Source organism: Somniosus microcephalus, chromosome 2 (genome assembly GCF_052327205.1).
Source record: "Somniosus microcephalus isolate GS21.2 chromosome 2, FLI_Smic_1.0, whole genome shotgun sequence".
Taxonomy (NCBI): domain Eukaryota; kingdom Metazoa; phylum Chordata; class Chondrichthyes; order Squaliformes; family Somniosidae; genus Somniosus; species Somniosus microcephalus.
Window position 1 is genome coordinate 46,653,480 of NC_140988.1, and position 23,848 is coordinate 46,677,327.

The 23,848-nt window shown below is 45.1% G+C and overlaps 1 protein-coding gene across 1 annotated transcript; it reads left to right on the forward strand.

Moving 5' to 3' along the window:
• The first annotated feature begins 409 nt into the window (after nucleotides 1-409).
• Nucleotides 410-23,512, forward strand: LOC147122697 (cilia- and flagella-associated protein 337-like). The gene is made up of 7 exons (XM_086005266.1): nucleotides 410-446; nucleotides 5,365-5,469; nucleotides 7,281-7,338; nucleotides 7,443-7,488; nucleotides 14,421-14,480; nucleotides 23,034-23,196; nucleotides 23,490-23,512. Exons 1-7 carry the CDS (start codon nucleotides 410-412, stop codon nucleotides 23,510-23,512), a joined length of 492 nt encoding a protein of 163 aa, XP_085861392.1.
• Nucleotides 23,513-23,848: the final 336 nt, after the last annotated feature.

Genomic DNA, 23,848 nt, shown 5'->3' on the forward strand with positions numbered 1-23,848 from the left:
ATTTTTGCTATGATGAAATTGCTGCCTATCTTTAGAAAGTTTTCGATCTGGGAGCAGGATGTTTGTGCCTAAATTTTCTTTCTATCCAAAATCAGCTCAATCTGTTGTCAATTTTTCATTGGAGCATTTCTTGAAGCATGGCGCTTCCTGGATAACTCGTTCACTTGACTGTTCACATAGTGTATTTCTTCTATTCTGCTTTTCTCTTCAGCTGGCTTGACCAATAAGTTGTTTTCACTCTGTAAATGTTGACCCAGCTCTTCCTTTACTGACTCTCTCTCTCTCTCTAATACAACGTTTATGTTCATAGATGGAATTTGGGTGTAAGCATTCAGAGGCACAGCTGTTGTGAAACCATTTAGTTTATACAGCAGTTTCAGTACAGAAAGCAAAATGATAATGATTTCAAATGGATATTAATGTGGAGAAGAAGGGAAACATGACAGGTGAATCCTGCTAAGAGGGAGGGCCAGTCAGTGGTGAGAGGGCAGCCGAGTGTCGCCAACCATCGAGGATTGGCCTGGAGTCTCCGGTAATTAAAGATAATCTCCAGGACTCGGCTGCGATCAACCGGGAGAAAAATCATAGGGGCATTAAAAAAAACGGCCATGAAATTCAGTATGTTAGTGCTTCCCATTAGCGCCTACGGGGGGTGGTAACGGGGTGCTAAGGGTTTACCAGCTAGGCGCGACGAAAGCAGCAATGCCCGCGAACTTCAATACCGGTTTTGCGGTGGCGCTAACACTTACCGCCTCGGATTGTAGCGCCCCGGAGATCGTGACATCATTAGGTGTGCAGCGCCCCGGTCTCTAGCGAAATTGGCTCCCGCCCTCTGCTGCCTCGCCGGGCGTCAACAACGACAGCAGCAGGAGGCGTTGTCGCCTCCGCTGGCCGCTTGGGGAGCGATAATTAAAGGCAGCGGTGGTCAGATAGGCCAAAGTTTATTCCTTGCGCCAGTCTGGTGCCTGCTGAAAGATTTTGTCGCCTCGTTGCTGCGCAATGCCTAAGCCCTCCACTCTCTGAGAGTGTTTGGGGCTGTAATGGAAGTCGCACAGGTCCCCTGGCCCCACAGAACTAAGAAGAAGAATGTTTCAGTCCATCATTGGCCCTTCCCTTTAAGCGAGGTAAGGTGCCTCTGTTGCCGGTAGCGCTGCACTGCACTTTCTTCAGCGCTCTGCCGCTACCGCACTGCTCACACACTTTAACACCCTGAGAGAAGTGGTTAGTACTTGATTTAACGGCCTACTTCCCTCTTGGAGCACTAACATTGAATTTCACGGGAGTTCACAATGATTAGCGCCTGGCGCTAATTCTTCAACTTTCAAAGTTTTAGCGCCCCAAACAGGGCTATAATGAATTTTCCCCCCAATGTGTTTTAATGATTTTTTTTTAACACTTTTGTTTAGTAGTTAAAATATTGGAGATGGGATAAAAGTCTGTTTGACTGGGATGGGTGGTTGGAGGTGGGAGGAAACATTCAGGAACATGTCTAACCAGAGTTGGTAACCCGAAGGCATCCGTGTTTTTGCACTGCCATAAATTCTCTTGTGTGGTGCTGAAAGGCTGGGAATGCTCCAACCTCCAGTAACCTTCCGTGCCTGTCAGTGGAAGCTTAAGTTTAATACAGAGGCACGCTGTGGCTGGGAAGAGCGGGAAGTGGATTGAGCAAGAGTAGAACTCTTAAGGCAGGTGCATGAAGCACATGGCAGTGAGCAGAAATTAACAGATGATTGTGAAGTTTCTCATTATTTTGACAATGTAGAAAGTTTACACCCTTCTTTGGGAGTCAGCCTGATAAAAGTAAAGAATTTCAAAATGACCTGAATACCTGGACCTCGCTATCTACACCCAACGATGGGTGGAAGAGAGTCAGGGGTGGGGTTAAAAAGTAAAATCCGCATAACCCAACCCCTACATGCCGCGCATCTGCTTGCCACCATTTTTACGGTGGTGGATATTGGCGCGTCTGAGTGTCCCGCTGTGGAGAGGCGGGACGTTTAGTAACATATTTAAATCGGGCTCCTGCAGTGTAATTGGGAGCCCAATTTGAAACTTACTAGTGCTGTGCAGGTTTCCCGGGGTCGGTAAGCTTGGTAGTAAAACAGGTGGAAGCTGCCAACTCCCCAAAGTGGTTCTTTCAGCACTCCTTATGGGCCAGGAGGAGCAGGAGTGCTCACCTCGGCCCCTCAAGGGAGCTCCAATCCTCCCCTCCCTCCCCCTCCACAGGCCTCCCATCCTGCCCGATTGCTCACCGGAGCTTCCTTACCAGTGCCGACTTTCCCCTCAGCCCTCCCAATTGCTGATCTTCCTCCCATCCCGATTGCCAATCTTCCCACCACCACCCCCCCTCCTGATTGCCGTTAAGATCAGCAGGACCTTTGCATCCCCGACCTTGCCGGGTTCTTCAGCTGTTTTTGGCCTCACCCGCAACTTTCCCTGTTGCTCCGTAAATATTGGGGCCATGGTTTAGATGGGCAAAATCTACCACTACTAATATCCCTGTGTATAATCATCAAAGTGGATCCCCAAGACTAAGACAAAGTCAACATGGATTTACAAAAGGTAAATCATGCTTGACTAATCTACTGGAATTTTTTGAGGATGTAACTGGGAAAATAGATAAGGGAGAACCAGTAGATGTGGTGTATTTGGACTTTCAAAAGGCTTTCGATAAGGTCCCGCATAAGAGATTAGCGTGTAAAGTTAAGGCACATGGGATTGGGGGCAAGGTATTGACTTGGATAGAGAACTGGTTGGCAGACAGAAAGCAGAGAGTAGGAATTAACAGGTCTTTTTCTGAGTGGCAGGCAGTGACTAGTGGGGTACCGCAGGGATCGGTCCTTGGACCCCAGCTATTCACAATATACATTAATGATCTAGATAAGGGAACTAGATGTAATATCTCCAAGTTTGCAGATGACACAAAGCTGGGTGGGTGTGTGTGCTGCGAGGAGGATACCGAGAAACTCCAGGATGATTTGGACAGTTTGGGTGATTGGGCAGAAGCGTGGCAGATGCAATATAATGTGGATAAATGCGAGGTTATCCACTTTGGTGTCAAAAACAGAAAGGCAGACTATTATCTGAATGGCAATAGATTGGGAGAAGGGGAAGTGCAACGAGACCTGGGTGTCCTTGTGCACCAGTCGCTGAAGGTAAGCATGCAGGTGCAGCAGGCAGTGAAGAAGGCAAATGGTATGTTGGCCTTCATAGCAAAAGGGTTTGAGTACAGGAGCAAGGATGTCCTGCTGCAGTTGTACAGGGCCTTGGTGAGACCACACCTTGAGTACTGTGTGCAGTTTTGGTCGCCTTATCTGAGGAAGGATGTTCTTGCCATGGAAGGAGTTCAGCGAAGATTCACAAGGCTGATCCCTGGGATGGCAGGAATGACGTATGAGGAGAGATTGGGTCGATTGGGCTTATACTCGCTGGAGTTTAGAAGAATGAGAGGGGATCTCATCGAAACTTATAAAATCCTGACAGGTCTGGACAAACTAGATGCAGGTAGAATATTCCCGATGGTCGGAGAGTCCAGAACCAGGGGTCATAGTCTAAGGATAAGGGGTAAGCCATTTAGGACAGAGATGAGAAAGAATTTCTTCACCCAGAGAGTGGTGAACCTGTGGAATTCTCTACCACAGAAGGCGGTTGAGGCCAAGTCTTTAAATATATTCAAGAAAGAGTTGGATATATTTCTTAAGGCTAAAGGGATCAAGGGATATGGGGAGAAGGCAGGGACAAGGTACTGAATTTGGATGATCAGCCATGATCTCATTGAATGGCGGAGCAGGCTCGAAGGGCTGAATGACCTACTCCTGCTCCTATCTTCTATGTTTCTATGTTTGATATGTTGATGGGGTGAGATGAAGGAAGGTGGGAGGAGGCTCGTGTGGAGCATAAACACCGGCATAGACTTGTTGGGCCTGTTTCTGTGCTGTAAAATCTATATAATTCCATATGTTTTGAATAATTTGCATCTGGTTTAGAATTGTAAATTTAACATGTGCTACATTTTATTTGAGCATATTTTAGTTACATAATTTCTTAATCCAGTATTATCACAAAAGGAGGCAGGGGACATAATTTTATTCCATCCATTAAGCTGATTACAATAAGGGAAATTTTACGCAGTTCAGAGGTCCCCTCATATCTATCAATCTCACCTGTTGTAAGTATACACACCCTTTTAATCAAGGTATCCAAAACTCAAAATTGTTCTTTATTTGATTTTATTTGCAACCTCACTTGCTTAATGTTTTGTGAGGCTAACTTTCATCTCCGTTTTCAGTTTGCGATTTTTGTTTAATTTTTGCTGTTCGTTGTATTTTACTCTAAGCTTTTTAAACAGGACTAAATAACAGAACAAACTTATTTTTAACTGATTCTGAGATAGTGAACGGAGTCACCTTGATTGGTAATCAAAGCACGTATTTTACCTTTCCATATCATTCTGATCATACTATTATATGTTAATACCGAAACCATGGAGCGCAGGCCTATTAATTTCTGGCATTCGTGGTACCCAACCTCTCCTGAATATAGTACTGTAAAAATAATTATTTAATTAATTCTAGGAGAAAACAGTGTGGTATTGCAGGGATCCTGCTCTTCAGAGCGCTGTACCTCTGAATAGGAAAGCAAAATACTGCAGATGTTGGAAGTCTGAAATAAAAACAGAAATTGCTGGAAATACTCAGCAGGTCAGGCAGCATCTGTGGTGAGAGAAAAAGGTCATTGAGCTGAAACATTAACTCTGTTTCTCTCTCCACAGATGCTGAGCATTTCCAGCATTTTTTGATTGTACCTCTGAATGGCTGGTTTAGAGGTGGAGACTCTGTTGTCGCCTTGTCTTCTCTCTCACTCTCTTAAAATTTACAGCAGTGAAACTTTTGATACAGTGAATGTGTTTCATGCCATGAATATTTAACACAACCTCCTTCAGCACACAAGGTTTTTCAACTCCCATTTAGATGGAATTGATTGCAGGGGAATTGTACAGAAAAATATATATTGTTAGAAAATCATAAAACTATCTCAAAGGATAGTTAAAAAAATGCATGTTAGATGCCATAGAACATTATACACATTACATGATTTTGATATGATCTGATAGAAGCTTGTGGAATAGAAATGGAAATTCCTGTGGGATACTGGCAGGTACTGCAGTCACTTTCAAATAATCTATTAAAGCTTTCACCTTGTTTGATGGCTGGTGTCAAATACAAACATGTTCAGCATTATGTGAATGAGCTCTCACCTCAGTTAAATGTTTGTGAGCATAGTTTAATGGTTCATACAATGCCCATTGAATTATTACAATATGCACCAGTTGATGTATTCCGATTACCCTTTACACATTTTAAGAGTCACACAAATGCTTTGTTTCTAGGCTGATAACGGGTAGCAGAGATGGATGTGTGAAGAAGTGGAACTATCAGAATGGGCAATGTATACAGACCCTGAGACAAGGTACAGTGGCTAATGAGTGCTGGATTTCTTTATCTAATTTTACACATCAGGAAACCATTAACTGATTTAATAACCAGACCTTTCAGGGGAATAAGGAAATGGCAGAGACATTAAACAAATACTTTATATCTGATTTCACGGTAGAAGACACGCATAACATTTCGGAAATAGTGGTGAACCAAGGGTCTAGCAAGAATGAGGAACTTAAAGAGATCAGTATTAGTAAAGAAATTCTACTGGAGAAATAAATGTGACTAAAAGTCAACAAATCCCCTGGACCTAGGGTTTTAAAAGAGGTGGCTACAGAGATAGTGGATGCATTGATTTTGATTTTCCAGAATTCCCTAGATTCTAGAAAGGTCCCCGTGGATTGGAAGGTAACAAATCCCATTATTCAAGAAAAGAGGGAGAGAGAAAAAAGGGAACTATAGACCAGTTAGCCTGACATCAGTAGCAGGGAAAATGCTAGAATCTATTATTAGGGTCGTGGTAACAGGGCACTTAGAAAATCATAATAATTTGGGCAGAGTCAACACGGATTTATGAAAGGGAAGTCCTGTTTGATAAATCTAATAGAGTTTTTTGAGATTGTAACTAGCAGGGTAGATAAAGGGGAACCAGTGGACGTAGTGTATTTGGATTTTCAAAAAGCATTCGATAAGGTTACACACGAGAGGTTATTACACAAAATTAGTGCTCATGGGATTGGGGGTAATATATTAGCACGGATTGAGGATTGGTTAATGGACAGAAAACAAAGAGTAGGAATAAACGAGTCATTTTCAGGTTGGCAGGCTGTAACTAGTGGGGTACCGCAAGGATCAGTGCTTGGGCCTCAGCTTTTACAATCTATATCAGTGACTTAGATGAGCATAATGTATCCAAGTTTGCTGATGATACAAAGTTCGTTGGGAAAGTAAGTTTTGAGGACACAAAGAGCCTGTAAAGGGATATAGACAGGCTAAGTGAGTGGCAAGAACATGGCAGATGGAGTATAATGTGGAGAAATGTGAAGTTATCCACTTTGGTAGGAAAAATAGAAAAGCAAGAATATTTTTAAATGGTGAGAAACTGGGAAATGTTGGTATTCAGAGGGACCTGGGTGTCCTTGTACACGAATCACAGAAAGTTAACAAGCAGGTACAGCAATCAATTAGGAAAGCAAATGGTATGTTAGCCTTTAGTATAAAGAGATTAGAGTACAAGAGTAAAGAAGTCTTACTACAATTATATAGAGCCTTGGTGAGACCACTCCTGGGTACAGTTTTGGTCTCTTTACCTAAGGAAGGATATACTTGCCTTAGAGGGAGTGCAACAAAGGTTCACTAGACTGATTCCTGGGATGAGGGGATTATCCTATGAGGAGAGAGTGAGTAGATTAGGCCTATATTCCCTAGAGTTTAGAAGAATGAGATGTAACCTCATTGAAACATATAAAATTATTAAGGGGCTTGACAGGGTAGATGCTGGGAGGATGTTTCCCCTGGCTGGGGAGTCAAGAACTAGGGGTCACAGTCTCAGAATAAAGGGTCGGCCATTTATGACCGAGCTGAGGAGAAATCCCTTCACTCAAAGGGTTGTGAAACTTTGGAATTCTCTACCCCAGAGGGCTGTGGGTGCTCAGTCATTGAGTATATTCAAGACAGAGATCGATAGATTTTTGGATATTAAGGGAATCAAAGGCTATGGGGATAGTGCGGTAAGGTGGAGTTGTGGTAGAAGATCAGCCATGATCTTATTAAATGACAGAGCGGGCTCGAAGGACTGAATGGCCTACCCCAGCTCCTATTTCTTATGTTATGTTCTTTCAGCTGGGGATACAACTGAAGAAGTTAATGACTGCATTTATGCTGAAATATACAAAAACGGGTAAGCGCATGATATGTCTTCAAGTTTGTTTGAGAAACAGTGTGGAAAGTCTTCTGTTTCTAACCAATATATTTCCCCTTCTCTCTGTCTCTGATTTTTCAAAGATTTATTATATCTGTTGGCTGGGACAAAAGGATCAATGTTTTCCCGGTACGTGCAAACAAGGGTTGTAATATCAAATATCAATATATATCAATGATTTGGATGAGGGAACCAAATGTAATATTTCCAAATTTGCTGATGACACAAAACTAGGTGGGATTGTGAGTTGTGAGGAGGATGCAATGAGGCTTCAAGGCCATTTAGACAAGTTGAGTGAGTGGGCAAATACATGGCAGATGCAGTATAACGTGGATAAATGTGAAGTTATCCACTTCGGTAGGAAAACAGAAAGGCAGTGTATTATTTAAATGGTGATAGATTGGGAAATGTTGATGTACAGAGGGACCTGGGTGTCCTTGTACATCAGTCACTGAAAGCAAACATGCAGGTGCAGCAAGCAGTTAGGAAGGCAAATGGTATGTTGGCCTTCATTGCAAGAGGATTTGAGTACAGGAGCAAGGATGTCTTACTACAGTTATACAGGACCTTGGTGAGATCACATCTGGAGTACTGTGTGCAGTTTTGGTCTCCTTACATAAGAAAGGATATACTTACCATAGAGGGAGTGCAGCGAAGGTTCACCAGACTGATTCCTGGGATGGCAGGTGTTAAGTCTGTGTGTTCCAGTTGTATTAAGATTAATTACTGACACAGACTACAAGAATAAAGTTCAACAGGTCTTTACTAGTTGGAGGTCAGGACTATACTAAATACAATATCACTACACAGTACTTATATACCGGTGGTCACCACCGGTATTACGTATACAGCAGCCAGAGAAAGTAGTACATCTCTTAAGGTGGAACAGGCTTAAGTTCTCTTAAGGTGGAACAGGTTACATACACCACAATCCTCCCTTTTTAGCTTAACAGTCATATCCCCATTTAACATAACATAATAACATATATACATATATAACTTCAAGTATAAACAGTTCAAAGGTTCAGTCTCTCAGGAGGCCTTCTGATTCGGTTTGGATAACGCCTTTCAGTGGTCTCTGATTCTTGTTGCTGAGGTGACTCTTCTTGTTGGTTTCCTATGTATTGGACGTCATCATCAGGTACAGTCCCTGCCGAGGTAGATGCTTCAGGTTAATTTTAATTCACCGCTCCATTCCCACTCGGACCTCACCGTCCTTGGCCTCTTGTATTATTCCACGGAAGCTCAACGTAAACTCGAGGAACAGCACCTCATCTTCCGATTAGGCAGTCTGCAGCCTTCCGGACTCAATATCGAGTTCAACAATTTCAGATCATAAGCTCGGCCCCTATTTCATTTTCTCTTGTAATTGTTCCACTCCTTTCCCCCCCCCCCTTTCCTTTTGTTTCTCTCTCACACCTGGCAGCTATCTTTTGCCCTGCCAGTACACTTTACACCTAATCCCAGCCTATTACCATCTCGTCTAGCTTCTAATCTCTTTTACTTCTTTCGTTTCTTTTATTCTTTTGTCCGATCGCAGCCCTGCCTTCGATCTAGTTTCTTTTCTTTCCAGTTTTGAAGAAGGGTCCAACCCGAAACGTCAACTCAAATTTCTCTCCACGGATGTTGCCTGACCTGCTGAGTTTTTCCAGCATTTTCTGTTGTTGCTTCAGGTTCATTAACGTCTTCCACAGTTGTCTCTGTCGCAACCATGGGTTCGACCCTTGCTCTTGATTCTACCAGTTGATCCGCATGACGCCTTATCACATTGTTACCAATATCTACTGTGTACATCAGAGGTCCTTGTCTGGCCCGAATTGTTCCAGACTGCCATTTTTCGTTTCCATAGCCCCTTGCCAACACTGGTTGTCCTACGTCGAAACTTCGAGTGGACTTGTTATTAATATGCCGGAACTGTTTGTTTTCCACTTCCCTCCGCACATTTGGTTTTAACAAGTCCAACCTGGACCGCAACCTCCTGTTATAAAACATCATGGCAGGGCTTTGGTTAGTCACTGCATGAGCGGCGTTTCGATATGCCATTAGGAAATTGCCCACCTTGTGTTGTAATGGAATCTGATCATCGTTCATGGCCTTTATTGCCTTTTTGAATGTTTGGACAAATCTCTCGGCCAACCCGTTTGTCGCCGGATGATATGGGGCAGAGGTATCATGTTTCACCCCATTCTTCTTTAAGAATTTTTGGAATTCTTCCGACACGAACTGTGGTCCGTTGTCCGAACATATCTGTCCTGGCAATCCGTTCCTTGCGAATATTGTTCTTAACACCGCAATTGTCTTTTCTGAAGTAGTGGTATTCATCTTGATCACTTCTGGCCATTTGGAATGTGCGTCCACCGCAATTAGGAACATGGAGTCCATGAATGGACCAGCAAAGTCAATATGTACGCGTTGCCATGGGGCTGAAGGCCATTCCCATGGGTGTAGCGGTGCGATCGGAGGTGCATTTTGCACTTTTTGGCACCCAGCGCAGCTTTTTGTCAACTTCTCTATCTGTTGGTCAATGCCCGGCCACCATACATAAGCCCTAGCAAGACTTTTCATCTTAACTCCCCCCAGATGACCTTCATGCAGTTCCTTTAGAACTCTTTCCCGTAACTTGGGAGGAATAATCACTCTTGTCCCGTACATCAAAGTACCATGGCAGACGGACAGCTGGTCTCGCCTTGCCGAGAATGCCGGTAACAGAGGATCACCATGTGTTGGCCATCCCTTCACTGTCACCTCATAAACTCGGGACAGTGTCGGGTCGTTCCTGGTTTCTCTTTCAATACTTGCATTGGTGACTGGCAAACACTCGATGATGGTCGAATGAAATAACTCAACAGGGTCAACTTTCGTCGTCTCTTCTGCTTCAGGTAGTGGCAGGCGCGACAGCCCATCAGCATTGCCATGCTGCTTTGTACCTTTGAATTCTATTTGATATTGATGTGCCCCTAGGAAAAGGGACCATCTCTGGAGTCGCTGTGCTGTCATCACCGAAACACTCTTCTTAGGGTTAAAAATGGATACCAACGGCTGATGGTCTGTCAGAAGTGTGAATTTTTGGCCCTGCAGGTAATGATTAAACTTCTTCACTCCCCATACAAGGCTGAGAGCCTCCCTATCGATCTGCGCATAGTTGCGCTCAGCGGAGGTCAATGATCTGGATGCAAACGCGACTGGCCTTTCCGTGCCATTTGGCAACTTGTGTGAGAGTACTGCCCCAATACCATATGGAGAAGCATCACAAGCCAACCGAATAGGCAGTGTCGGGTTGAAGTGAGCCAACACTTCCTCTGAGGTGATCAATTCTTTGCATTTGCGAAATGCCTTCTTACAGTTTTCGCTCCATTCCCATGGTACCCCCTTCTGTAAAAGAGCGTTCAGCGGGTGCAGTACCATGGATAGATTCGGTAGAAACTTATGGTAATAGTTAATCAATCCCAGAAACGACCTCAACTGAGAGACATTATCCGGAGCGGGAGCCTTTACAACTGCCTCTATCTTGTCAGGAGACTTATGAAGCCCCTCCCGGTCAATGACATGACCACAGTACGAGATCCGTTTCTGAAAGAACTCACATTTCTGCCGATTAACTCTAAGTCCATACTCTTTCAGTCTGTTGAGCACCAGTTCCAAGTTTGCGAGGTGTTCTTCATCACCATCACCTGTAATCAGAATATCGTCCGGTTAAAATTGTGTGCCTGGAATTCCCTGTAATACCTGCTCCATGGCCCTCTGCCAAATTGCCGGAGCTGATGCCACTCCAAAAACCAGCCTATTATACCGGTACAAACCTCTATGCGTGTTGATCATGAGGTACTGGCGTGACTCTTCATCAACCTCCATCTGCAAGTACGCCTGCGCCAGGTCTATCTTGGTGAAGTGTTTCTCGCCAGACAACGAAGCAAAAATATCCTCAATCCGCGGAAGCGGATACTGCACCGTGTGAAGCACCGGATTAACGGTGATCTTGAAATCTCCACAGATGCGAACCTTCCCTGGTTCTCCTGGCTTGTTGCTCGAAGGACGTTTCATAACGGGAACAATGGGCGTAGCCCACTCACTCCAATCTACCTTAGACAGTACACCTGAACGTTCTAGCGCTTCCAGTTCCGCTTCTACAGTAGGTCGTATTGCATAGGGTACCGGTCTGGCTTTGAAAAATTTTGGTTGTGCATGTTCATCAATCTTGATGTTTGCCGTAATTCCTTTCAGTGTTCCCAGTCCTTGCTGGAACACCTCTTTAGCATCATCCAATATTTTGGACAATCGTTTAGGTTTGACATCTGTTTCCCCGGAATCTACCATTAGTGCTTTTAAGGAGTGCCAGTCCATATTCATTTTCCTAATCCACTCCCATCCCAGTAGTGGTGGACCTCCTTCAGGTAGCACATATAAGTCCATTACTTGGCTTTCTTCGCCCTTGTGGACCACTTTTACCTCTATCTTTCCGATGGGGTACACTCTTTGCCCCGTGTATGTTTTCAATATAATCTCCGTATCCCGTAGGGGAATATGTTGGAATAACCTTTTGTAATCTTTCTTATTCATGACCGTCAATGCCGATCCAGTGTCCAATTCCATCTTTACTTGGACTCCTGCTATCTGAAGAGTGACCCAAATTGTCTGGAGATCTGCATCCTTACCAACGTTGTGTACTCTTAAGCTACCCAGTTCATTACTGCTAGCGTCTGAATCTGACTTCTGTTCGTTCGAACTGGTCTTTGTCACCTTGTGCACCTTTATGTATTTTCCTTGCGGTGACTTTTTGTTGCTGGTCTTCTTTCCTGACCGGCATACTTTAGCTATGTGGCCAAGCCTGCCACATGTTCTGCATTCTTGGTTTTTAAACCAACACTGGTTCTGATCGTGTGTTGTCTTTCCACAACGATAACATTTTACAGTACTCAAACCCAATTTATTTGTACTGTGTTCCGGTGACCGTAGCTGCATTACTGCCGTGCCTCTCGCTGCGGCTTCGTGTGCTGCTGCCATAGTGACCGCTTTCTCAAGCGTCAGCTCATTCTCCTCGAGCAGTCGCTTTTGTGTATCTTCTTTTAATAATCCACACACAAATTTATCTCTTAGCGCGTCTGTCAGTCCCGTTCCAAACTGACAGTACTTTGCCAGCTTACGCAATTCCATTAAATATTTAGCATTGCTTTCATCCTTCAGCTGCCTTCTGCTGTAAAATTTAAATCGTTCCGCTAGCATCAGCGGCGTGGGGTTTAGATGATTTTTCAGGACAGTAACAATCTCCTCAAACGTCTTATCCGCCGGTTCATCTGGTGATAAAAGGTGTTTCAATTGCCCGTATGTCTTCGCACCCATTAAGTTCAATAACGTTAGTGCTTTCTCTGCATCTGGGATTTTATTTGCTTTACAATAATTTTGTATGCGTTCTACATACATGGCCCAATCTTCGATGTCGCCATCAAAGGTATCAATGTTCCCATGCTTAGGCATCGTTGCAATTTATTTTATCCCAAGATGGCGGCTTCCCGCTCTTGTCTTCGTCCTCCGCCTACAAAATGGTGGTTTTCCCGCGCTTGGCGGTCTTCACCCACTGGCTGCAATGGCGTTTGGCGTGCTGCTGCTGCTCCCCTTTCCCAGCGGTTAGTAACTCCCCCGACGCTGTCTCCGCTTCACCGCGGCTCCCTCGGGCATTCGCGCTTCCCCGATGTCGCGCCTCGCAGCCCTTCTTGCAGCCCGGTTATTAGCACCGGCTGCGTTCGCCTTCACCGTGGCTCTCGCGCCTTCAGTCGCCCCAGACGCTGCGCCTTTTTGGCCTGAAAGCGGCCCAGCCCTTATCACCAGCCGCGATCGATGTCCCCGCGCTGCGCCTTTCGGCCCGAATGCGACCCGGCCCTTATCTCCGGTCGCGATCGATCTCACCGCCCTTATTCCTCCGTCTTCCTCCCCCCGTCTGTACAGCCAACGCGGCCGACTTTCTGCTCGCGTCGCTGACCGGCTTACCCACCACCGAAGTAGAAAGAAGATAGCTGACTGCCGCTGATGGAGGCTTCAAGTTCAGGATGTCTTCTGCACTCCGGGTTCTCGATGCCTGCCGCGCGACGTGTCTTCCAGCAAGGTGATGAGGGTGGATGCCTCTCTTCGACGCCCGTTCTGTGGACGAAGCCGCCGTGGACATAAACTGCCGCAGGGTAAGAATCGGACTCGTCGCCACTGTTAAGTCTGTGTGTTCCAGTTGTATTAAGATTAATTACTGACACAGACTACAAGAATAAAGTTCAACAGGTCTTTACTAGTTGGAGGTCAGGACTATACTAAATACAATATCACTACACAGTACTTATATACCGGTGGTCACCACCGGTATTACGTATACAGCAGCCAGAGAAAGTAGTACATCTCTTAAGGTGGAACAGGCTTAAGTTCTCTTAAGGTGGAACAGGTTACATACACCACAGCAGGACTGTCGTATGAGGAGAGATTGGGCCGACTAGGCCTGTATTCACTAGAGTTTAGAAGAATGAGCGGGAATCTCAGTGAAATGTATAAAATTCTGACAGGGCTAGACAGATTGGATGCAGGGAAGATGTTTCCCCTGGCTGGGGGGTCTAGAACGAGGGGTCACAGTCTCAGGATACGGGGTAGGACATTTAGGACTGAGATGAGGAGAAATTTCTTTACTCAGAGGGTGGTGAACCTGTGGAATTCTCTACCACAGAAGACTGGAGGCCAAATCACTGAATATATTTAAGAAGGAGATAGATAGATTTCTAGACACAAAAGGCATCAAGGGGTATGGGGAGAGTGCGGGAATATGGTAGTGAGATAGAGGATCAGCCATGATCATATTGAATGGTGGAGCAGGCTCAAATGGCCTACTCCTGCTCCTATTTTTCTATGTAATTTTTTTTACTGTGTGTATATATTTGTCCAGACAAATCATATAAGAAAAATAAATTGTATGATCAAGTAAAAAAGGAGGCAGCCGCAGGATTGTTATAGGTTTTATCATGCCTTCTGTTTACAAAGTTGTTTGAACTACAGGTATTTCTATTCTGACTCAATTGATGCTTTCTTTACAGGACATTCAGGGTGATCTTTGTGATACTCAGTACCCATCACTCCACTGGGCAGATGATGCAGTAAGGCTGAATGATTGTTCCATATAACTCTCTGCATGTTACGGTGTTAACCATTTTTTATTTATTGTTGTCTTCCTGCACCAGTAACTGTAAAAGATTTTGCAATATTAACAGGAATTCTGCAGGAAGCCAAAATTGTATACCCAAATAAACTTCATTTAACTTGTGAGTTGTGATCCCAAATTTACAAAAAAACAGTGCAACACATTCTGAGATACAGCACATCGCTGCAATATTCTCTGAAATACCTGGTACAGGAAACTCTCATTTAAACGGCACCTAAATATCCAGAATTCTCTATTAACCGGCAAAATTCTCGCTCTGAAAAAACACCTCAATAACCGGCAATGTTGCCGAGTCCGAGTCTCCCGCGATGGCCGAGTTAGTCAGTGGGGGTAGTTCTCCAAACTGCCACTACTCGGCTTCTTGGCACTGTCGGAAGTCGGAACACCTCAAAACCCCTGTAACAGGAGTCTGACTCTCCCGCGCTACCGGTAGTCTCTTCTGATCTGCCATTTTACAGGGGTACTGTGGCCTAGAAATTGAGTAGCCTTAGCGCCGCATTTGAGGCGCTAGAGGGCCTAGCGCCGGAGTTATGGCCAGTTGGGAAATTGAGTGGGGCCCTTCCGTCGGCGTTAAGCCGGTAGCGCTGCGCCGGCACCGATGACGTCATCGGTGTGCGCAGCGTCCCGGTTGCCATGCCGACGGGCCCCAGCGCCGAAATTCAGTTGCGGCCGCCTCGCCCGTGGCAGCCGCAACTAAGACTCTGGCAACCGAGTCTTCCCCGAGTTAGCGCCGGCGCATTAAGGTCGCGCGGCGGCCGGCCGCTTTCCCGTCGGCTGCCTGCCCGCACCTCCCTCCCCGGACTCCTCCACCCCCCCCCCCGCGGAACAGATGCGTCTGGCCTGCAAGCCCGGCACTTGTCCGAGGTGCCGGGCTCATTTTTTCAATATTTGAACGGACAGCGGGCGGGTGCAGGCAGCTCCTCCTTAACTGAAGGAGGAGGCCTGCACTTCCCCAGCCTGCCGCACCGCATCGGGTGCCGCAGCGCCGGATTAGCGCCGCAATTCGGCACTCAGCGCCCATTGGGAGGCGCTCACGCCCGCCAGTAGCGCCGGCAGCCGTCTGGGCGCGGCGCTACTGAATTTTTGGCGCGCGCAAGGGAATTAGCGCCGGCGCTAAATTTCCGGCGCTAAAGCCCTGGCGCGGCGTCAACTCAATTTCTAGGCCTGTGTGTCTCCCACGCTGCTGGTAGTCATTACATTGCATTATGGAAATCCCCAAAATTGGTCCAAGCAAAAGGAAGAGAGTGGTGTTAACTTTAAAACAGAAAATCGACATATGCCAACAACTAGAAAGGGGAGAGAAGCGTATCAACATTATGAATGAATTCAAAATCGGTTCGTCAACAATCTACGACATCAAATCGCAGAAGGATAAGCTGCTCAAGTTTTATTCAAGCTCGGAGACATCTAAGAGTGTAGAGAAATAGCATACGCTTCGTAAGCCTAAGCTTGAAGAGCTGGATACCGTGCTTTATGAGTGGTTTTCTCTTAAGCGTTCAGAGGGTGTTCCGATTTCCGGACCCATGCTAATCGAAAAAGCGAAGGATTTCTACGCAAAGATGGAGCTCACTGACAAGTGTGCTTTCTCCGAGGGATGGCTAACGTGCTTCAAGGTACGGCACGGGATACGACGACTCGATATTTCCGGGGAGAAGAAATAAGCTGATCACGATGCCGCAGAAGAATACTGCGATTATTTCAATCGGATTGTGCAGCAACATGATTTGTCACCAGCACAGCTATACAATGCCGATGAAATTGGCTTATTTTGGAGGTTTTGCCAGAATCAACGCTTGCTGGGGCTAGTGAGGCTAATGCTTCAGGTTTCAAGAAAAATAAAGATCGTGTAACCGTGCTAACATGTGCGAACGCTGCTGGATCACACCGGGTTAAACTTCTTGTCATTGGGAAGTATAAAAATCCCCGTGCATTTAAAAATGTGAGGCACTTACCTGTTGAGTACAAAGCTCAAAGAAATGCTTGGATGGATAAGGAAATCTTTTCGAATTGGTTCCATCATATTTTTGTTCCATCTGTGAGGGAACATTTCCGTAGAATAGGGAAACCTGAAGATAGCAAATGCATTTTATTGCTTGATAATTGTAGAGCCCATCCGCACGAATCCGAGTTGGTTGCGGGAAATATTTTCACCATTTATTTGCCACCAAATGTAACTTCTCTCATACAACCCATGGACTAGGGCGTTATCCAAAATCTCAAGTATCATTACAAGAAAGACTTCCTACGTAAACTGGTAAGCCAAGATGACAATATTCACGCATTTCAGAAGGAATACAATCTTAAAGATGCCATCTTTAATGCTGCATGTTCCTGGAACTTGGTGAAAGATCACACTTTGAGACAAGCCTGGCGCAAATTGTGGCCTTCTGTAATGTTTGCTGAAGGTTCTTCTTCAGAGGAGGAATTTCATGGGTTCAATGTTTGTCCCAAGAGGAGTACAGTAAAGGAAATGGCTGGCATGGTGAAAAATGTAGGCCCAGCAAACCCTCTACGTCACCTCAGTGAAAGTGATATTGAGCAGTGGGTTGATGCAGATAGAGAAGTTGCTGCTGTGCATATGCTAAGTGATGATGAAATAATGGAGAATGTTTTGAATCCAAAAAAATAAATGGAAAGTGAGATGAAAAGTGAAGAGGATGAGATTTCTGAAGAGAAGATGATTTCTTGGGCTAAAGCTGCAGAAGATTCATTCCTCAAATTTGCTGAAAGCCATTCTTGCTATTCTGCCCAAGAAGTTATGCACCTCCATATTCTGCATTCCACCTTTCTACAAAAAAGGCAAGAGTCCACTAAGCAAGCAGACATCAGGGACATGTTTAGGAAAGCTTCCAAAAGAGTTGAAGCAGTGGAAGTGCCTGAAGAATCTGTTGAAGTGCATGAACATGATGACCCAGCTGACATGGATATTCCTGATGAACCAGTTGACTTGGAATAAGTGTATAGTCAACCACAGTACTTTATACTGTACTGTACAATCGTTTATAAGTTTTGTTTTACTGTTAAGTAATTAAAGAGTTATGGATTACCCTTAACTGGCAGTACTGTACTTAATCAAGCATCTTCCACCATCCATTTAACACAACATCTGTAGGTGAGTACCCAATTACTGTATATTGCACATTTCTTGATTTTTTAATTTTACTTTGTTAAAAATAGCCTCGGTAGATAACCCTCTCCGTCATCCGGAAATGTTGATAAACCAGTAACACGTCGGTGCCAGATAGAAAAGAGTTTCCTGTAAATAGCACTTTATTATATATCACATTGATAGTCAAATTATAAACCTCTGATAACAACAATCACATTATAAATGTCTCACTGATACTATAATTGTACATTCTATAAGTCTGCTATAGCACACAACAGTCGCATTATATATATGTGAAGAGAAAAAGATTGGTGAAGTCAAGCGTAGGTCCCTTGCAGTCAGAATCAGGGGAATTTATAATGGGGAACAAAGAAATGGCTGACCAATTTAATACATACTTTGGTTCTGTCTTCACAAAGGAGGACACAAATAACCTCCCAGAGATGTCGGGGAACATAGGGTCTAATGAGAGGGAGGAACTGAATGAAATCAGTATTTGTAGGGAAATGGTGTTAGGGAAATTGACGGGATTGAAGGCCGATAAATCCCCAGGGCCTGATAATCTACATCCTAGGGTACTTAAGGAAGTGGCCCTAGAAATAGTAGATTCATTGCTGGTCATCTTCCAAAATTCTATAGACTCTGGAACAGTTCCCATGGATTGGGGGGTAGCTAATGTTACCCCACTATTCAAAAAAGGTGGCAGAGAGAAAACGGGGAATTATAGACCGGTAAGCCTGACATCGGTAGTGGGGAAAATGCTAGAGTCCATTATAAAAGATGTAATAGCAGAGCACTTGGAAAACAGTGACAGGATCAGACAAAGTCAACATGGATTTACAAAAGGTAAATCGTGCTTGACTAATCTACTGGAATTTTTTGAGGATGTAACTGGTAGAATAGATAAGGGAGAACCAGTGGATGTGGTATATTTAGACTTTCAGAAGGCTTTTGATAAGGTCCCGCATAAGAGATTAGCGTGTAAAGTTAAAGCATATGGGATTGGGGGCAAGGTACTGACTTGGATAGAGAACTGGTTGGCAGACAGGAAGCAAAGAGTTGGAATAAACGGGTCTTTTTCTGAGTGACTAGTGGGGTACTGCAGGGATCGGTGCTAGGACCCCAGCTATTCACAATATATATTAATGATCTAGATGAGGGAACTAGATGTAATGGCCTAGAAATTGAGTGGGGTTAGCGCCCAATTAGAGGCGCTAGAGGGCCTTGCGCCGGAATTATAGCCGCTTCGGAAATTGATTTGGGCCCTACCATCGGCGTTAGCCGGTAGTGCTGCGCCGGCACCGATGACGTCATCGGTGTGCGCAGCATCCCGGTTGCCGTGGTAACGCGGCCGGACGCCGAAATTCAGTTGCGGCCGCCTCGCCCGTGGCAGCCGCAACCAACGATTTTTCAAAAGTTTCTTGCTGGACTTAGCGCCGGCACATTAAGGTGGCGCGGCGGCCGGCCGCTTTCCCGGCAGCCGCCTGCCCACACCTCCCTCCCCGGACTCCTCCACCACCCCCCCGCGGCACAGATGTGTGTGGGCCTTGAGCCCGGCACTTCTCCGAGGTGCCGGGCTCATTTTTCGTGCGATTCCACCGGCCAGCGGTCGGCTGCAGGCAGCTCCTCCTTAACAGAAGGAGGAGGCCTGCAGTACCCCAGCCTGCCGCACCGCATCGGGTGCCGCAGCAGGGGATTAGCGCCGCAATCCTGCATTCAGCGCCCATTGCGAGGCGCTGACACCCTCCATTAGCGCCCGCAGCTGTCTGGGCGCGGCGCAGCTGAATTTTTGGCGGGCGCAGCGGCAATTAACGCTGGCGCTAAATTTCGGGCGCTACAGCCCTGGCGGAGGCAAACTCAATTTCTAGGCCAATATCTCCAAGTTTGCAGACGACACAAAGCTGGGTGAGAGTGTGTGCTGTGAGGAGGATGCTGAGAAACTCCAGTATGATTTGAACAGGTTGGGTGATTGGGCAGATGCAGTATAATGTGGATAAATGCGAGGTTATCCACTTTGGTGGCAAAAACAGGAAGGCAGATTATTATCTGAACGGCAATAGATTGGGAGAAGGGGAAGTGCAACGAGACCTGGGTGTCCTTGTGCACCAGTCAATGAAGGTAAGCGTGCAGATGCAGCAGGCAGTTAAGAAAGCAAATGGTATGTTGGCCTTCGTAGCGAGGGGATTTGAGTACAGGAACAAGGATGTCTTGCTGCAGTTGTACAGGGCCTCGGTGAGACCACACCTTGATTATTGTGTGCAGTTTTGGTCGCCTTACCTGAGGAAGGATGTTCTTACTATGGAGGGAGTGCAGCGAAGATTCACAAGACTGATACCTGGGATGGCAGGAATGACGTATGAGGAGAGATTGGGCTTATCCTTGCTGGGGTTTAGAAGAATGAGAGGGGATCTCATTGAAAGTTATAAAATTCTAACAGGACTAGACAGACTAAATGCAGGATGGATGTTCCCGATGGTGGGAGAGTCCAGAACCAGGGGTCACAGTCTAAAGATAAAGGGTAAGCCATTTAGGACAGAGTTGAGGAGGAATTTCTTCACCCAGAGAGTGGTGAACCTGTGGAATTCTCTACCACAGAAGGCAGTAGAGGCCAATTCATTAAATATATTCAAGAAGGAGTTAGATATATTTCTTAAGGCTAAAGGGATCAAGGGATATGGGGAGAAGGCAGGGACAGGGTACTGAGTTTGGATGATCAGCCATGATCTCATTGAATGGCAGAGCAGGCTCGAGGGGCCGAATGGCCTACTCTTGCTCCTATCTTCTATGTTTCTATGTTTCTATTATAACTCACAGCCACATTTTAAGATTTATTCTTCACGGAAATAATTTTTGCATTGAATTATGTTTAAGTGTTGTGTTTTAGAACAAAGTGAATTTGTACAGATTAAAAATAAAATAAAACCATAGGCAGTAGACATTGAACATATGTAATAAAGGCAGATTGGCTAGTTTGTAAAATGTCACAAGGGGATAACTGTCTCACCGAGGCCCTATTGCAAGAATGGCCCCCATTCATTTTGAGAAAAGTAGGTATTTTTTAAACTCACACCCAAGGGGAGAGGAAAGGAAGCTGGTCAGTGTCGCAGCCCTCCCCTTGGCTGGACACATGGATTTTCCGACTGGAGGCGAGATGGAGGTGGCTTTCAGTTTGGGTGGGTTCGAAACCCGCCTCCACTGATAGGTTTCAAAAATTTGCGATTTTCCCCTGATTGGCCACTTGATTTCAGAGGTGTGGGATGCCCTTGCTCAATTAGTGTTTTGGGACTGAAACCCACCTCTGTTGACATCACTTTTCCAGTCTGATTTTATGGCTTCTTGGTCCCTTGGCTCATTCCACAGCATTTCTGCGTCTCCTGCACCACCTCCAACATCTTTTGAGAAACCACTATGCCTAATTTCAAGGCAAGGGCCTACCCGAGGCTCTCGGATGAGGCACTGCAAATGTTGTTTGAGGGGATGACAGTTAGCATGGAGGTGCTCTTCCATTCATCTCGGAGGAAGAGGCCTGCCAAAGAAACCAAGGCTGTGTGGGTACAGCTGGCAAGGGATATAACCTCCAGATCTGTGTGCAGATTGGGAGATTGTTTCTGTGTGTTGATGAAATGCCATCCCTGTTGGAAAGCATTAAAATTATTTGAAGCCAAATTGTTGGCGTTATGCCATCTGTTCTTTCGCCTTAGGTAGCTCCACATTGCGGGCACCGCCACACTTGCGTTGTCAGGTTGGTAGCCTGAGTGAAAGGAGACCAGAGAGTCATGTCCATTGTCAATGATGTCCTAGGATGGAGCAAAGGACATGTGCCAACTTTGGCAACCTATGCAAATCTGGCCGCTGCCACTGGTCGATACACCGGTGCTCTGACTTCCTCCTCCCCCTCCTCCTCCAGATCCTCCTCCTCCTCCTCTTCCTCATCTGAGGTCCATGCAGAAAGAAAACAAATGGTTCCCATGCTGCTTGTAGATGCCTCCTTTGGGGAAGCGCTCAGTTTGGGTGGGTTTGAAACCCGCCTCCACTGATAGGTTTCAAGTGGGGAGAGGGTCTTCCGAGGAGGTTCCACAGTTGATGGAGTCAAGCTGCAGCACCTCCGACTTCGGAAGGCCTTCTAAAAGTGCTCAGAGACCTTTTAAAGTCAAGGTCTGGCACCTACAAGTAATCCTTGCTGCAATAAACAATGTCTTGTTAGACCTATAGCAGTGAGGAGGCCACCCACGAGTCAACCCACCAGGTTTACCTGGCGTGGTTTAGGAGGTGCATGGATCACGCCGAAAAGCTGGAAAAATCACGAGGGCCTCTCAAAATAGGCTTAGAGAGGTCCTTAACAAGCATTTAAGGATCTTTAATATCGCTATGGCCAGCTGGAGGCGGGAGCGTTTCCCGACTTCCAAAACTGGCACCGGCAAAATCCTGCGGAGGCAGGTTGGAGGCGGGTTCCGAACCCGACCTCTTTGAATCTGATTTTCCCACTTTTCCCGCCTCCAAACCTGCCTCCTCCGATGTCATAAAATTGCCCCCACAGAGACAAAGGGATACATTGGGGAGTCAGATATTAAACAAGGGACTGCGAGGAGGAGGCCTGAGGTCCAGAGCTGGGAGCTAAAAACACAGCAGTCTGAAAGAAAGATGGCATCAAAACTGAGAAAGTAAGCCGATGCAAGGGACAGGATGCACAATTTATTTATTTCTGAGTCTGCCTTTGAACAGATTGGAGAAGTGCATGCAAGGGCACGTGCAAAATATCCAGTTCAAATTACAAGGGGGTGCTATTGTTACCTCCCTGGGTTGTGCTTTGTTTCATTAGATATTGGGGTATACTCCTGAGCATAAGACGCTCAGACCACTTATGGAGTAACCAATACAACTGTAGCCAAGAGAATAAGGCAGACCCGAAATTTGTAACAATCACACTGAAATGGTCACATTCTAAATACATCACACTAACAGTCACATTTATAAATCTCTGATGTAACACATTATAACGGTGACATTATAAATATCTGAAATACCACATTAAGTCACCTTATCAGATTTTGACTTGCTGCATTAAACAAAGTGGCTGCCGTATGTGCAGAATGTTCGAGCGCCAACTTGCTATGCTGATGAGTAGTGGTATGTTGTATTTTACTTGGTGGGTTAATAGACCATTCGTGGTAATTTATCCTGTGGAGAATTTGGAAAATAACTTTTTTACAGGTTGCTAGTGGTTATGCACTAACTACATTTGCCAAAAGGGCCTTTACATTCCCACATTGGAAAATTCAGCCTTAATGTAATAGATTTTTTAACAGGTATCATTTTCCCAATCTATATGAGTACTTTAAATGGTTTTAATTTTTTGTTCAAATTTTTAAATAATTACAGAAAAATGGCCACAAGGATGACATTTTGTCCGTAGTCCTGTGTGCTCCTAATCTGCTGGCCACATCAAGTTATGACGGTGAAATTATTATCTGGAACTTCATTTCAGGTCTCATCTTCTGTCATCTTCATTCTCCGACCAGTGCAGTGCTTCAGGAATTGTCAGGTACAGTATGGGTTGTGTTTGAATTACTTTATAATAATTTGGTAGGTCACATTTGAGTTTCTCGTTTGCTTTAATTTACAGGAGGTGGGTACTTTACTCTTGTTTGGGCAGTCCAAAGACGTTTGACCCATTGGGGGAGATGGATACAATTCCTTGAAAAGTTAGAAGTTATACTTTGGAAAACAAAAATATTTCCCCCCCCAAATTAATAAGAATTGTAAACATATGGAACACATATGTTTCCAGCATGAGCTAAAGTGAATAATAAACTTTTAATCTTGTTTTATTTGTAGATATGGTGCAGAAATACAACTAAAGGAATGTAGCATTTTAGTTCAACGAACCATAGAAGCTTACAGCACAGGTGGAAGCCTTTTGGTCCATCGTGTCTTTGCTGGCTCTTTATCAGAGCAATCCAAATCTAATCTCACTTCCCACTTTCTCCCATAGCCTTGTATCTTCCTCTGCTTCAAATAGTTATTCAATTTTCCCTTAAAAGATGCAATAGTGTTCGTCCCATCCCTCCCTGTAGCAATGCATTTCATGCTCTAACAACCCTGCATATAAATAGATTTTTCCTAACTTCATTCCTTACCTACTTAGTGATAATTTTAAATTGATGATCCCTCATTACGGACTCCCTGACCAGAGG